Here is a 17697-nt window from a genome sequence, read left to right as displayed (position 1 = left end):
CATGATCTAGAGAGGGAGGTCCAGCGCTACAAGAGAGAACCTCTAGATCAAGAAGCCTATCAGGCAGGTCTGAATGGCATTCATACCGATGCAGTCGCGGATGCTATTAGCAGTTATAAAGTGAATGCCGTCCTCGGAGTCCACCCCCATCCATTGCAGCTGAAGAACGTCACCTGCCTAGACAAACCAGGGTAGTTTTGGCGCAATTACGTTCAGGATGGTGTAGTCGTCTCAATTCGTATTGGCCACGAATTGATGAAGATGTGCGTGACGCCTGCCCGGCGTGCGATACAGGCCCGCACAATACGCTACACCTCTTTAATTGCACAGCCAAACCTACCCAACTCACTCCAGAAGATCTCTGGCTACAGCCCATTAAAGTAGCCGAATTTCTAAACTTGGAGCTGGAACCAGATTAGCAGAACGCAAACTCATGCATGTACTACTGCTACAACAACAACCCCCCCCCCCCCATTCATAATCAGTTCAGTGTTTAATCACTGGACCCACCCATCGAAAAAAGGAGAAAACATAACAAACGCACTCAAGAACTTGAAATTACCATATCAAACTCATCTCATATACAGAACCACGATCACCAGTCAAGATATCTCATAGCAACCACACTCCATAATGATAAATCCATTGATCAAAACCGGCTGGGATCTTATAGCTTCCAAACTATCAGAAGATTGGATTACAGTGAAGTCACGGAACTTAATAGTGACGGACATGTCACCGTACATTGACGTTGTAGGTGTCAAAATCTCACTTCATTACTCTTTAAATTGTTTGTACATAAAAATTTATTATCATACAATTTTTAACTATACACAACAGGAACTTCTAGAAACAGTTTTAGACTAAACGGTGGGAGTACATATGACACTAACACCCTAGTGGAAGAGCTTGCGGTGGCACCGCGGCGATAATTTCTAACTAAATTCAATATTACTCCATGTCAGAATATAAGTCTACAACAGTTGCACTATATTCAACGAATACAGTTATATCTGCAATATATTGTTCTCCAATACATAGAATAAGCAAAGATGAATTACCTTCATTCATTCAACATTTAAACTCCATTTCGTGCGCTAAACTGGATGTGATATCTACAGGCCAGTCTACTTATTGGCCTTCAGACCTGAAAAAACGTCCTGTCTTAATTGATTAGGCGGCAACAAAGAATATTAGAGATATCAGAGAACAAATGTCCAAATTTGACTTGTCGTCAGACCATTCCTCAACTATAGTTACATTTAAGAATATTCAACTCGTTACGTCCCCGTATTATCTGCCAAATAAACATACAAACTGGATGTTAATCTTAACACTTATTTATTTTACTGTCAATGCTGTCTCTCCCAATCACTTTCCTAAACCGGAGAAGGCCAGAAGATAATAGATATGAAGCACCCCTAGGTTTCGGGATAAATTAATAGAATGTGAAAAACTACGAAAACAAGCCCTCATATTAAACGAAGAGCGAAACTTCAAAATATTCTTAAATAACCTAGAAACCACAGAGAGAACTCCAAATATGCTCAAGAAATTACCAACTACGACCGTTCAACTATTGTTAATCAGATTTTAACAGTGTTCTTCGAGTAGGGTAATTCCTGTCTGCATGGAAAGAATCTGTAATAGTAATGATTCTGAAACCTGGAAAATATCCAACGCAGGTTAAATCGTATAGACCTAACAGTCTTCTATCTACACTCTCAAAGTTGTTCGAAACAACATTACTCAGAATGTTAACTCTCATATCACATCTATTAATATTATTTCCGACCACCAATTCGGCTTACTTAAGAAACTTAGTACTATTGAGCAAGTGCAGCAATAGTCAAAAACATTAGAATGCCATTCGAAAGTAAAGAATATTGTTCCGCGTTATTTATAGACATTTACCAAGCCTTTAACAGAGTTTGGCATGTTGGAATTCTATACAAAATTTGCGAAACTCTACCTAAAAACATACATAATCTTTTTTGTAGCTATTGTTAAATCGTACATTTGTTGTTAAGTCGAAAGACACACTTTCAAGTCGAGAAAAATATTGGCTGGAGTCTCACAGGGTAGTTTATTAGGTCCAATTCTGTATGTGATATTTACAGCGGACATGCCCACAACCAATGAGACTCTCATCTCAACGTTTGCTGATGGTACTGCTAAAAATAGGTAAAAAAATTAAATTAAACGGCTTTATGTTAAACATACATTGCAATGTTTAAGATAAATGTACTGAAAAACCAAAAAAATAATTCGTGGGAATTATAAACATATGCATAGACTAGACTAAAATAAAACCATGGGCGCGTCAATTGTTGTTAGGCAATTGCCCGCAGACGGTAAGGAAATTACTTACAATTTTCTTGCTCATGGAAATTCCAATTGTTATACACTCCATGTAAATAAAAAAAATGTTTCAACTAGTTTATCGTTGGACATTCACACTGCTGGCTGGCGAGTTTGTCTTTAATAGACAAAACATATGATAAAAGTACTACTGCCTCACCACTGTGAAATCCTAAAACTCGCTTACAATGAAGCTTGCTAGCTTGTCTCCGCATTCTAGTCCTACTTATCACACGTACATCGTTGTCGGTTGAACAACTGCCTAATAATAGTGTGACTTCACAAAACAAACATTTTCATCAGCGATCAACAATTGACGTGTCCCACGGTTTTATTTTAGTCTTGTCTATGCATATGTTTATAATTTATTTTTTGGTTTTTAGTACATTTATCTTAAACATTGCTTTGTATGTTTAACATAAAACCGTTTAACGTAAAAAGTTTATTTACCTATTTTTTACCATTTTGTTCCCACGAATAATGGACATTCAGACGGTCGACCCCCAGAGGTCCAATAAAGGGACAACAAGATGCGCCTGAGTCTTGAGGGGAAAACGCCAACAATACAATACAATACAATACAATTCTCGCCGCGTTTTAACATTTCACCTTAACTTGGGTGGTGTTCCGCTAACGACGTATCATTTTTAGGCACCCTAACGCCACACAGTCCTCAACACAATACAAAATCTTGACTTGGGTGGTGAATTCAGGCTGGATTAATCAGATACCTAAATTAGAGATGCAATTTCTAAATTTAAATCTTATTATACGCCATTTAATAGCTGCGCCCATCTTAAATATTGAGATTCTATAGTGCACTGCATTCTTCTTGTCAAGCCCTTTTTTTGATACCCATATTGGTGGGATTGATAAAAAAATTGTTATCAGCCATTTAGTAGCGGCGGCCATCGTAGATTTTAATTTGCATAGTAAATTGTATTCTACTTGTTGATACCTTTTAAATCTAAGTTAGCCGTCATTTTGTGGAGGCCGCTATCATAGATTTTTATTTTTACATTGTGTTCTACTTGTTGAGCACTTTCATTTGATACCCATATTGATGAGATTGATAAAACCTATGTTATTCGCCAATTTGTAGCGGCCGCTACCTAAGGATCTATAATGATAATGAATAAACACCAAAATCCAAAGTGTATACAAAATTTCAGATTAATCGGTTGACACGAAGAGGGTGAAATTTGAATTACTAAATTTGACCCAAGAATAAAACAAACAAACGGTGTCGGCTAAACAAACCCGTTCAAAGCTATCATTTCTAAGCCACTCGTCCGACAGCTGTTAAAATTATTCCAGTGACAGTTCGTTATATTGTTTACAAGCGTACAAAATGGTTACAAAATGAGGTTCCTCGCTTCATTTCCAGCGCACAGTGGCCACCAAAATCTCCGGTTACCAATCCGTTGGACTATTGTCTGGAGTATTTTGGAAAGCAAGGTTGGCACCAAAAAAATACCAAAGTGTCGATCTCCTCAAGCAAGCGCTTCGCCGAGAATGGGCCCAAATACCGCAGATCAACGTTCGGGCAGCGTGTGACTGTTTCATTGAATGCCACAATTTGTGCCAAAGGTTGTTCACCTCGAACAAATCTAAACTTATTCGAAAATTTGATGCTATTTCCGTCATTTTTAGCTTTCATTCAATAAAATTAAAAAAAGGTAAAAATTATTGCGTTTGCAGTTTTTTTTATCTCACCCTGTATATGCTGACCTCTGCTACCCCTCTAGAAGTACAGCGTTGCCTCCACTTCGAAACCTGCTTACAGAATTGGGCAGATAAGGTAGAAGCATCTATCCCTCATGAAAAAACAAAAATATTACATGTTTGTAGATGTAGGTGCTGTCGAGAAAACTCTATAACATAATTCCCCTGTCGTCTAGACTGGATATTCTTGGAATTAACTTTACTTAATAGCATGTTTCCATTGGAAACCGAACAACGTTGTTCGCTCTCAGAATTAGGTACACGAATTAACCCGTTCATACGGCACGATTCGTAATTCATAGTAAAATAATTCCTTTTTTCAAAAATTTTGTTTGTTGATTTTAATGGGAATTTATACGAAAATACATGAAATTCTCACTAATATGAATAGAAGAAATTATTGTTTTCCTCCCAAAGATTTATTATATCATTAATTTTACAATTTTCATTCACGATTTCAACTTTTTGTGTAAATGTTGACATTTTGAACACATTTTTGTGTTTTTTCCATTTTTAAATTCTGCTGGAGAGACACTTGTCAAACATTTTTTCTGCCGATAGAAACATTTTGAAAATGTTGCCTCTTTTGTTTGCATTTTCTGTGGAAATTTTAACTCGTGGACAAAATGCGTACCTCGAATGAGAGAGAAAACAAAATTTACTTTCGTTTGAATGTACATACGCCATTCAACATTGTAGTTTTCATTCATAATTTTCAGTCTTCCCGAAAATTTTTAAAATTTCATCAAATTTTTCTATTTTTAATTTTTAAATCTCATAATTTATTTTTTCGATAAATGCTCTCATTTGTTAGGGATGGGACATATTTTTTCGTTGTTCTGAGAGTGATTTGATTTGAACAACGTACAAATATGAGTGTTCGCTCAGGAAATTTTGTGTGAAGAATTAGGTAGTTTTTTCATAGTTAAGGGTCAAACAACGAATAGAGAGCGAATCAAGTGCAGTGGAAACGCCACATAAAGTATATTGTAGAGTAAACACAACACAAAATACCCTCATATTGACATGGCTTTGAACGTCAATACGTACAATATCTCATGGAATTATACTATATGGGTGGATGTCTAATCAAACATTAAAAAAATCGATACAACAATTAATCAATGTTTTAGAACAGCTTCTTGCCTTCTAAGGGCACCACCAATTGAATGTTTAAGAATTCTCCAGTTTCCACAAAATTTTAGAGAAACGATCCATAAGCCTTGCATCCAAAGCTATAGCAATAAAATGTGATGGTCTGCTTCTAGAGCCGAATTCGCAATATTTTTTTAGATCATGACCTTAGTAAATATAACAATGATAGTGCCAACCCATATGAGTTCAAAACTCTTATGACTGATAAGATATCTTCTTACAGACACTGATGGTTCTTTTAATGGAGTTAACTCCTCGTTTTCCATTGCAAAAGAAGTATCAACCACAAACCATGAAACTATTTGTGCTCGACGATTACCAGACAGAATAGGTGCATTAAAAACAGAGCTAGCAGTTGTTATTGGAGCCATAAAACACGCTTCAGAACTGTGGGGAACAACACTTATCTGCACTGATAGTCTTGATGTAATCAAGGCAATAAAACGAAATCACAAAAGAATTTTCAACTACACTTTACACAAAATATGTGTCGATAACATGAAAATAATGTGGATTGTTTCCCACATAGGAATTCTTAGAATTGTTCAAGCTGAAAAATCGGCTAAACAGGCTCCAATGTATGAAGTTTACCATGTCTTCCTACGGAAATTACAGCACAATACAGTTCAATTAGAACTAATTTAAAGTGGAAAATTGGATTCAAAGCGAAACCTTCCTCAGACCTATAATCCAAGCTCTTTCCAGATGAAATGTCATACCGTTAGCTCGACTCCGAGTAAGCAAAGCTATTTTAATACAAACACTATTACCAGCTCTGAGATCCCGCCGAATGCAATTTTTTTAAAATTACACTATCGGTCAGTCATATATTATTTGAATGTTACATCTGCAAAATCAACGACTCAGGTGCAAATGATATAGCTATCCGGCACCTTTAAACTATACGTTGTCAATTTATTTGCAAATCTTATATAAATAAAACATCCATATATTTTAGCTCATCCCGTTGGTTTTTTTTATGTAATTCCGCTTGTAACTGTTCCAAATATTCACAATAGACCCTACAAAGTATATATATTCTGGATCAGCGTAAAATTCTAAGACGATCTAGCGTTTTCCGTCTGTTGTAATCACGCTATCTTTCGAACGAATTGAGATAGAAGGCTAAAATTTTGCATACATGCATAGTTTACCAGTAGGCAGATTAAGGAAGATGGGCCATGTCGGTTCACGTTTTCGGAATAATTTAAGATTTCGTATATAAAGTTCGTAATGGGTACTACAGTTTATAACAAAAATTTTTGTATGCAGGTCCACGTCTTCATATAGACCCCCTATAACGGTACCCCCCGATATTCGGTACTTCGACGATTTTAGCGACATTATTCACCGGCGACATTATTGTTTCGCCTGTGTCACAACTCTGCTGTATTCAATTTGTACAGAAATAATGATGCTCGCATTTACAAAATAATAGCGCAGGATCAGATAGTACACACCACACGAAATTCAGACAATGTAGATATAGCTAATATAATACCAGCTTATATCAACAAAACTGGGGTTTACCAGCGAACTGGAATTATTGTGGGGGCAAAAATCATGCTACGGCCCAATATTGACGTTTCAAAGCGATTAGTGAATGGTGCATGGGCTACATCAACGAAATCGTTTGGCCTCAATTTTGTCGAACTCAGATGTTTGCAGCAGATGTTCATCCGTCCGAATTGATTTCGCAAGAGACGGAGTACATCTTATACACTCGAAGGAAGGAAGACTGAAGGAAGAATGTTGCCTTTAATACTATCATGGGCTTCTACAATACGTAAAATGCTGGGCACCAACGTGGATCACACAGTCGTATACTTAGGTGCGAAACTGTTTGAAGAAGGTCAAGCCCATGTGGCTCTTAGTAGAGTAAGATCTTTGCTACGTATAGAGGAGTTGGATTGCAATAAAGTAACGGGCAAGAAACATTGCAATAATGAAGAACTAAATGAATTAAACAGAATGCGAAATAAAAACTAGAAAATAAAAAGAGATAAAAAACTTTTTAAGTTAAAGCTTTTATATTAAACATACATTGCAATGTTTTAGATAAACGTAGTAAAAACCAAAAAAATAATAAAATAGATACAGTCGTGGGAATTATAAACATATGCATAGACTAGAATAAAATAAAACCGTGGGGCACGTCGATTCTCGACAATCGTTGATTAAAATGATTGTTTTGTAATGTTACACTATAGTACTTTTTTCATATGTTTTGTCGATTAAAGACAAACTACGAGCAATGAAACGATTCCTTGCCAGCCAGCAGTGTGAATGTCCAACGATAAACTAGTTTAAACATCTCTTTTATTTACATGGAGTGTATAACTATTGGAATTTCCATGAGCAAGACAATAGTAATTAATTTCTTCACCGTCTGCGGGCCAACTGCCTAACGACGAATTAAAGTCGATAATTTGTAGAGAATTGACGTGCCCCACGGTTTTAATTTAGTCTATTCTATGCATATGTTTATAACTCCCACGACTGTATCTATTTTGTTATTTTATGGTTTTAAGTACGTTTATCTTAAACATTGCAATGAATGTTTAACATAAAACCTTTTAACTTAAAAAGTTTTTTTTACCTATTTTTTATTTGTATTATTTCTTTCTATTTTCAACACACATGGTACAACAAACGTAACAGCAACCACATACAAATTTGTTTTTGTACGTAATACAAGTGTCAGAGTTATATGTCCCAAAATGTAAACAAAACCATTAATTTTCAAAAAAAATGTTCATTTATGGAATTTGGATTACTAAATCCAAAATGCAGAAGAATTTTTCTTAAAATATTTAATTTTAATGCTTTCATACTATTCCCCTAAATTTATAGTTGTTAGCTGTAGGTCCAAACCTCTCCAAACGTCAAGCAATCGCTAGAAAATCCTGAAAAAGCAACAATGAATTTTTCTATTATTAGGTAAAAATTTGTTCATATTGCCTGCAGTGAGATTTTATATCAAAAAATTGTATACCTATTGTATGTCAAGAATTGGAATTATTATCTATTGCTATAGATTCAAATCAGCTGGTCTTGGCGCTACCTGTGATAATTATACCATGTTCAACAAATGATTGTCAATGCTGAAATTGTAGTTGTATTTTGGTAAACGTATAGGTAACCCTGTTATACAGACCAAGGACTACATAAGGTTGGGCAAGAAGTAAATACAATATAACGTTTTTAGACATGATGTACGCACTGATGTAACACTTTTAATTCATGTATTAAAATTTTCAGAAAATATTGATGCTTTGATTTTAATACCCTATCATATTCATTGTTCGACCTTGAATTATGACATAACTACTTAAAGTAATGTTTGCTTTGGAGATGGAATCGAATTTCAATGTATGTCCGTCCGTCTGTCGATGTATTTTTGTAAACAAAGTAAGTGTGTCAAATTTGGTGGAAATCGGTTTAGATATAGCTCCCATATTATTCTTCATGCACTCCGTAACAACGATATTTGGAGAATATATAAAAAACAGCTCAGAAATATATTTGCCAAATTTTACAATTACGCTTTACCCAAAATGTATGTCGATCACATGAAAATAATGTGCATTCTTTCCCACATAGAAATGTATCCAATGTATCAAGTTTACCATGTCTTCCTACGGAAATTACAGCACAATACAGTTCAATTAGAACTAATTTAAAGTGGAAATTTGGACTCGAAGCGAAAACTTCATCAGACCTATAATCCAATCTCTTTCTAGATGAAGTTTCATACCGTTAGCTCGACTCCGAGTAAACAAAGCTATTTTTAATACAAACACTATTACGAGCACTGCGATCCCGTCGAATGCAATTTTTTTACAAAATCAACGACTCAGGTGCAAATGATATAGCTATCCGGCATCTTTAAACTATACTTTGTCAATTTATTTGCAAATCTTATAATAACTAAAGAAATAAAACATCCATATATTTAGAACGTTTTATTTAGCTCACCACGTCCCTCCACCATTCTATGAAGGGTATATTAACTTTGTAATTCTGTTTGTAACTGCTCGAAATATTCATAATAGACCCTACAAAGTTTATATATTCTGGTTCATGCTTAAAATTCTAAGACGATCTAGCGATGTCAGTCTGTCTGTTGTAATCACGCTTTCGAACGAATTGAGAAAGAAGGCTAAAATTTTGCATACATGCATAGTTTACAAGTGGGCAGGTTAAGTTCGTAAATGGGCCATATCGGTTCACGTTTTCGTATAACCCCCATACAACGGTACCTCCCGATATTCGGTATAATATAATACCAGCTGATATCAACAAAACTAAGGGGTTTACCAGCGGAACTGGAAATATTTGTGGGGGCAAAAGTCATGCTACGGTCCAATATTGACGTTTCAAAAAGATTAGTAAATGATGCAATTTTGTCGAATGCAGATGTATGCTACAGATGTTCCTTTCGTCCGAATTGATTTCGCAAGAGACGGAGTACATCTTATACACTCGAAAGCCATACAATTACAATAGTACAATTACGGGACGCCTGAAAGAAGAATGTTGCCTTTAATACTATCATAGGCTTCTACAACACATAAAATGCAGGGTCGCACCGTGGATCACGCAGTCGTATACTTAGGTGCGAAACTGTTTGAAGAAGGTCAAGTCTATGTGGCTCTTAGAAGAATATGATCTTTGCTACGTATAGAGGAGTTTGATTGCAATAAAGTAACGGGTATGAAACCTTGCAATAATGAAGAACTGAATGAATTAAACAGAATGCGAAATTAGTTTTTATAAACTAGAAAATAAAAAATAGATAAAAATCTTTTTAAATTAAAAGCTTTTATGTTAAACATACATTGCAATGTTTAAGATAAATGCACTAAAAACCAAAAAATAATAAAATAGATATAGTCGTAGGAATTATAAACATATAGACTAAAATAAAACCGTGGGGCACGTCAATTCTCGACAATAGTTGATTAATATGTTTTGTTTTGTAATGTTACACTATAGTACTTTTATCATATGTTTTGTCGATTAAAGACAAACTACGAGCAGTGAAACGATTCCGTGCCAGCAATCAGTGTGAATATCCAACCATTAACTAGTTGAAACATCTCTTTTATTTACATGGAGTGTATAACTTTTGGAATTTCCATGTGCAAGAAAATAGTAAGTAATTTCTTCTTAAGATAGGAAGCAAAAATTTTGCACAGATCCGTCTTTTGTGTGCAGGCAGGTCAAGCTCGAAGTCGATATCGATGTCATAAAACGATATTTTGATAATTGATTCAATATTTTGATGATTTTAGGAACTTTTTACAATGGAAATGTCGAAATTCTACACAAGGAGTTCTTTGTGAGTATTTTAATCCCTGGAAGAGAATTGTCTATAAAGGTCCACGGTACCCCTGATTTTTGTAACCACATTTTTCAATGGAATTGTTTGAAATTCTACACAAGGAGTTCATCGTAACTACGCTACCCCTAGATATTCGGTATTTACATGATTTTCGCAACATTATTTACCGGAATTGCGTCAAATTTCGTATTTTAGTTTCGGAATCGGTGCTACAGTCTATGACAGAAAATTACTTATCCAGCACCACGTCTTCGTATAGCCTCCATATAAAGATTCCTATTTGAACGGTATTTTTTGAAGGTTTTTTTTTCTTTTGAAATTATTCAAGTTACATCCGAATGGTGGTGGGTATAAAAGGAAGCCCGGCTAAACTTAGCTGCTTTTTTTTTGATTTTAAATTATATAAAATTCGAAGTACCCGGTGGACGTATTTTATCACAGAAGTTAAACACATGCATTTATATGGATGTTATCCAAATACGTCGGGTGTAAAGAATCTCAAAGTTGAACATTTTCAATATTGACAATTTTTTTTTATTGAAAATGCAAAAAACAAAGAAATCCTAATAATGAAATTTAATTCGGATACAAATTTGTATGTGAATGCACTAAAATTAAGCCTGCTTGTTGTATATTTAACTTCGGATAACAATTTCACATGGTATTTGTTGTTCACCTTGAATTATAAAAAAAAATTCTAAAATCGGGAAAAAATCGAGGTTTTTTTTTTAATGGAATCGAATTACAAAATAATGGCGCATTCTATTAGCAAACTCCTTAAGGACCTTTAAAGATTCGCTGTAAAAAAAACTGCTAACAAGTTCAAGATATGTGTGTGTGTGTTCAGACACAAATGTCTGCCTAAATTTTCCAATATAAACGTGGGGTTGTGAGGGTATCATATACATAGTATAAATCTCGTTCGACTTCTGTATTTTCCTTATTTGCTTGTTTTTCCATTATTCATCAAAAATTTTTATTGTTAATAGTAGTACTTACCAATGGTGCTTTCTCATTGTAAGGGAAAATTTAGTATTACATTCTTGGCATAGATCGGATTCCGACCAAGGGGACTCTTGCGGTAATTGGTCAAGAAGTTTGTGTAAAAGTTGGTCAGTTGCTAGTTTAAAGTTGAATATGCTGATACCTTCACGATTCTCGGTTCCTAGACAAGCTCCGTTTTTCACTAGTACTTTACAGAGAGGAGCTTGACCACGCATAAATGCGAGCAATAAGGGAGTGTTTCCATCCATGTCCGGTGCATTTATGGGATATTTAGGCATGCACTCAATGAAAAGATCACAAATGGCTGCAGCATTATTATCTTCCCCTGTTCGGCAAAGTTCGTGAAGGGGATTTCGGCCCTTATTGTTTATGGTTTCCGCATTGACACTGGATTCTATTAAGAGCTCACGAACGACACTCAGGTGACCACAACGAACTGCAATATGTAAGGCATTGTTGCCTTCTCCGTCGACTGCGTCAAAGTCTGCTCCATTTTGTAAAAGCGCCGAAACAGCCGCAAGATTGCAACGTTCTGCCGCAATATGCAATGGCGTCTTTTGCATAGCATCTCTTTCATTTACGCGAGCTTCAGCCAATATCAAGTTTCTTGTTATCATTTCATTGCGAGAGGTAGCCGCCAAATGTAAAGGCGTAGACTGATTCGCATCGTGCACTCTGGAGTTTACGTCCACTTGTATGGCGAGTAAAAACAGAACACTTTCCAAATCATCCTTCATTATAGCTAAATGAAGAAAATTTCGTCCTCTGGAGTCCATTTGTTCAGCTGCATTTGGTAAGCGATCTAAAATCCGTTGTGCTGCTCTGTGGTTTCGTATCGTTAAAGCTGTAGCGAACGGTGTATTACCACATTTATCACGAATTTTCAAATCGATTCCGGGGTGGCAAAGAAGAATTGATATAATTTTTTCGTGTTGGTTCTCTATGGCAACATGTAGTGGCGTTTTATTTTCTGCATCCAAAGAATTTACATTTGCGCCATGGTCGATCAGGTTTTGAAGAACCTTAACAAGACCCCATTGCGCGCACAAGTGTAAAGGCGAAGCCTTATCTGTTGCCTCGTCCCCTCCTTCTCCTTTAGGTCCTGGTTGTCTGGGTGAATCAAGATCGCATTGACTGTGGATAAGAAATATTGCAATAGATTCTTTATTTTCGTCTATAGCTCTATGCAATAAAGTCTGCTGACATCCATCGGGGCCAGGACCCCAGCAATCTGTATCAACTCCATGTCGAACTAACACTTGTGCGACATCTTCGTATTCCAGTTCTAAGGCCGTCCACAACGGAGGGTCTCCCTTGTTATTTGGTGCACTAAGAGCCACACCTCGCGTACATAACGCATCGACAACTTGGGGCAAACGACAATGTATTGCCAATTGCAACGGTGATTCTTGCTCTCCAGTCAATGCATTCATATCCGCCCCTTGTTGCAATAAAAACACTGCGATATCTGAGTCATGATTTAAAATAGCCTGGTGTAACAATGTCATATCTTGTCCGTTGCGAGCATTTACATCTGCGCCTCCTTTAATTAATAAGGGAACCAATTCTCTACGATTTAAAAGTAGACTCAAACTTAAGGGAGAATCTCCATTTACATTTTTTAAATTAAAATTAGGCATTTCACAAACATCGCTAAATTTGCTCTCCTCATTCCCGTTATATTTTAGAGAAAATTCAACGTATGCTTCTATGAATTCAGTAGAATTGTGCTCCACTGCAACATGCAATGGAGATTTGAGTTCTGCTACGCTTGTTTGAATATTTGGCGAAGCCCCAGTTTCTAATAATTTTTCAGTCAGTTTTTTTAGATTTTTTTCAGCTGATATATGCATGGTAGTTAATCCAAGACGGTTAATATGATTTAAATTAGCATGGTCTGCAAGGAAAATAGCCGAACATTCCAAGCTTTTATTGGCTAGAACTTGCAATAAATTATCATGACTCTCAGATTTTAAAGGATTTGCTCTGGCCCCCAATTCAAGCAGTTTGCTTGCAAACTCTATGCCCCATTCGGTTCCGTTCGATAGACTCGACTCCAAACAACACCTCTCGTCAATAGTTCGCAAGTTAATGTCAATATTATTTACACGTAATAAAACATTTTGCATTTCAATATTTCCTGAATCAATAGCAACATGTAGTGGAGTCTGTCCAAGACGATTCTGTATATTAACATCTGGTTTCATATTAATTATTAATTTCCCAATATCAACCATATTGGAAAACACTACTGGGTCGGTGTTTTTTGGATTGTAGGCACAGACAACGTGTAGAGCTGTATCAGCTGTCAACCTGTAAATCCGGTTTTTATTAAATAAAATAAAATCAATAAAAAAAAGCATTCTAAATCGAGCATTAAGCATTCTTTCCTACCTGGAAGCAAGGTTCAAATCACAATTTCTTTCCAACAAGAACTCGGCTGAGAACTTATCGCCCCTTTTAATTGCATCAATAAGTATTGTTGAGCCCTAGAAGTGAATAAGCAATATATTCAAAACCATATCAACATGGTTACACTTTTACCTCAGCATCGTAGGCGTTTATGTTCGCTGCTCCGTTCTTCACGAGTGTTTGAGCTATCGGCAAACTCTTACTCATTAGTGCCATTTGTAATGGCAAGTGACCTTGCTCAGCAATACTGTTAACTATCTCCGTCAACTAAAATATTAAAAATATAACATAACTTAACATTGTTTGGTAGTTTTTTAAGTATTTGTGAAAATTGTATTTGAAAATCCATTTGTAATTCGAAACATTTTATTGCAATTCGTAAAACTACATTTGAAATTCGATTTTTTTTCCTTGTTATTCGAATTATCTATATATATAAAAATCAATTGTTGTTTGTTGGTAATGGAATCAGTTGAAAACGGCTGGACCGATTTGCATAATTTTTTGTACAAACGTTCGTCATACCCCAAGTTAGGTCTTTAAAGAAAGACCCACTATTCCGATTTATCTAAAATCCTTATATTTCCCAAATAATGAAGATATTGGTTTAAAAATTATTACACGAGATACTGTGGACCTTCCCTCCAACCCTAAGTATTTGTTTGGGGGCTGAGGAACTGAACACGCCTACATTTAATCTAACTATACATCTTATATATAAAAGAAAGTTGTGTTAGTTACTACGCTTATAACTTAAGAACCGTTGAACTGATTTTAATGATACATACAAATTCGGAATTGTCTCCTATCTGAAAAGGATAATATCCAATGTACATTTGTAGTGTTTTTTATATTTTATTTTTGAATTATTTAATTTACTTGATTTCTTGAGAACTGAAATTGATGGCGGGTTACATGGAAGTGTAGTACCGAATTATGTGGTGCCGAAACGGAATATATGACATCGAAATAATTTAACGTGATCACACCAAAGTTAAAAGATAATTACTTTTTCAAAATCTCTAAAAAATCACGAAAAAGATATCTCATTGCAAAAATTCTCAAATCGGGAAAATATCGAAAAAAATTTTCAATGGAATTGAATTTTAAAATAAAAGTACATTCTATTGACAAACTTTGTAAGGATCTTTAGACAGTTGCTGTAAAAAATCATCGAAGAAGTTGAAGATTTTTTCAATTTGTTATTCTTCTTTTGTCATTTTTTTCAATTTGTCTTATCATATTGAATTCAGTGCATTTTTTGTGAACAAAATAAAGAATAATTGTTCACTATATACAATTTTTCACCAAAAAAATGAAATAAGTGCGAAATACGATGTTAACTGACATCTACCTTTCAACTCCAGAGCCTACATCGTGCTTCAGCTGGAAGATGCGCACACATTTAAACAAACAAAAATGACCGAAAAAGACTAATGGGGCTCATTTCAAAGCGTGGACCTACTTCATTCATGTGACAATAATCCGTCCAATGAGAGCTCAAAGTGCAAAATTTTTTGGGAGTTCAATTAGTAAAATACCAAATATAAAGGGTGCAAAATAGTAGAGCGAATGGGACTTTTAATAAGAAAAGGATTTCTATCCTTCCAGAAATTCTTCCCAAACATTCAAGAAAGCTTAAATCGCTTTTGCAGGTCATGATATCGATAATATATAACCATCGTATGATTTAGGCTATTTTTGGGGTCTTGGCAACTTTCTTCTTTTTTTGGCCCTTATTTGGCATCTTGTTTCTAAGGGGGTAGAGAGCCTCTTCGCATAAAATTTTCGGAGTAGGGCCCATATTGGTCTTGACCACATTCATCAATTGATTTGGCTAAAAAATTGTATATATGCTACCTTGGGGTAGGGAACCATCATACAGATATTTGGCACATAGGAATTTATTTAAGTAAAGTCCCCACATTAGAGTATCCCCATCATCTAATGTGTGGTCAGAAAAGAAAAATTTGTATTCTATTGAATTTGTAACCCCCAAGAGAATATTGGTTGGGAACGTATATTTGGGATGTACATCTATATGAAATAAATTGTGAAAACATGAACAAATTACAAATATAAGAAAGTAGCACGGGACCGAATATTTGTTGAATCGTCATTGAATTATACCATGATGAAAAATATGGACTTTATGGTGTCTCCAATTTACAATTTAAATGACAATAAAATTAGTTCCCTTGTTACGGTAATGGGTGTAAAATAGTAATTATATTTGACTATTCTGAAATCAGTCTGCCGTCAATTATGAGGTGGATAAAACTATTTTTACTTATTTAAATCACGTGATTTTTTTCGGTATGACATGCTATGTTTTTCTGCTATATTTTTGGCCTCTATTTGTCATCTTGGATTATAAGGGGTGAAGAAAATTTTCAATGTAGGTCGATGTTTTGTAGTAGTGCCCATATGAAGATACTTCCTGATTTTACCATATTTCAAAGGATTTAGCTAAAAATGTGTATTTGGGGGGTAAAAATCTTACACAAAAATTTCAACATATTTACAAATTTTAGAATTTCTCTATGTAATAGTACCCCCTCAAGTCCACCTTTTGGCGGACAAACAGACCGATATGGTTAGGGGGACTTATGAGGACTCTAATGCACAATCTGAGGTGCTAATGGGTTTAAAAAAGTAATTAACTTTGGCTATTCTTAAATCATTCAGCTCACAATTATGAGGTGTACAAAATACAGTAAATTCAAAATTACTGCTCATTTGACTAAAAACTAAAAATTAATCGACCAGTACGTGAACACTTATAACAGTCATATCTGTGAATAATTATGCTTTGACAAATATGCATAATAGACAAAAACTACGGGCCGGCAACGCGGACCGGGCCAGCTAGTTCCATATAAAAATTCTAATTATTTCACTTTCGAATCATTTTATTGGTAAGTAGAAAAACAAAAAAAAAAAGATCGCGATTTTATTTGTTTTGATTTTCAAAAGAAATATTTTGTTAATTTTGCAGTTATTACTTAATTTTATATAGGCGATAAATATATATTTTTTTAATTTTTTATGATCTTAAATTTTGTATTATATGTTTACGACATATTCTTTTTCAGATCCTCGTTGTGATACAACCTAAAGCCTTTATGCAGTAGAAACTCATAACATCAAAATTTCCAGAAATTATAAAAGAGCTTATAAATACCATGATACAATAAGGAGGTAGAACAGCTTTGAAAAACTACAGAAGTACAGCCCAGAGGCTATGCCCGCTTCCTGTCAAATTTGCATGCAACAAGTTGTTTTCATTTATTCAATATTTTCCCTCATTTTTAAAATCAGTTAAACAGCGAGAAAAATGGTGGATGGATTTTCTTTAAAAAATACGATCTAAACAGTTCTATCTTTCAATTCATGTAAAACCTGGCGAATATCTTTAATGCACGTCTCGCAATGGACGTGTTTTCCAATCATTGAATTTGAAAATATTCTGTTTTTATTTTTCAAAACAATTCTAAACATCTTTTGGTTTCTAAGTCATTGTCTTCTTTTTATACCCTACACCACAAGGTGTTCAGGTTATTATGTCTTTGTGCATTTGTTTGTAACAGGCAAAATAAAACCCGAATAGTATGGAATTTTGCACTTACAACCAATCCTCCGCTGCCGTAATATGCACTCTGTAACAACAATATTTGGGGAAATATATCAAA

The 17697-nt window shown here is 35.0% G+C and overlaps 1 protein-coding gene across 1 annotated transcript in view; it reads right to left on the bottom strand.

Annotated features, from left to right (window-relative positions):
• Positions 1–17697, bottom strand: part of LOC101890117 (rabankyrin-5) — a 55396-nt gene that overhangs the window by 18212 nt on the left and 19487 nt on the right. The window contains exons 3-5 of the mRNA XM_059122838.1: positions 14138–14272; positions 13988–14082; positions 11588–13906 (exon numbers count right to left, since the gene is read on the bottom strand). Of these exons, the coding sequence (XP_058978821.1) occupies positions 11588–13906; positions 13988–14082; positions 14138–14272 (2549 nt within the window). The remainder of the gene's footprint in view (positions 1–11587; positions 13907–13987; positions 14083–14137; positions 14273–17697) is intronic.

The sequence above is a fragment of the Musca domestica genome, unplaced genomic scaffold (assembly GCF_030504385.1).
Source record: "Musca domestica strain aabys unplaced genomic scaffold, Musca_domestica.polishedcontigs.V.1.1 21, whole genome shotgun sequence".
Classification (NCBI taxonomy): Eukaryota; Metazoa; Arthropoda; class Insecta; order Diptera; family Muscidae; genus Musca; species Musca domestica.
The sequence above is the reverse complement of the archived record's forward strand: the minus strand, read 5'-3'. Positions and strand labels throughout refer to the sequence as shown.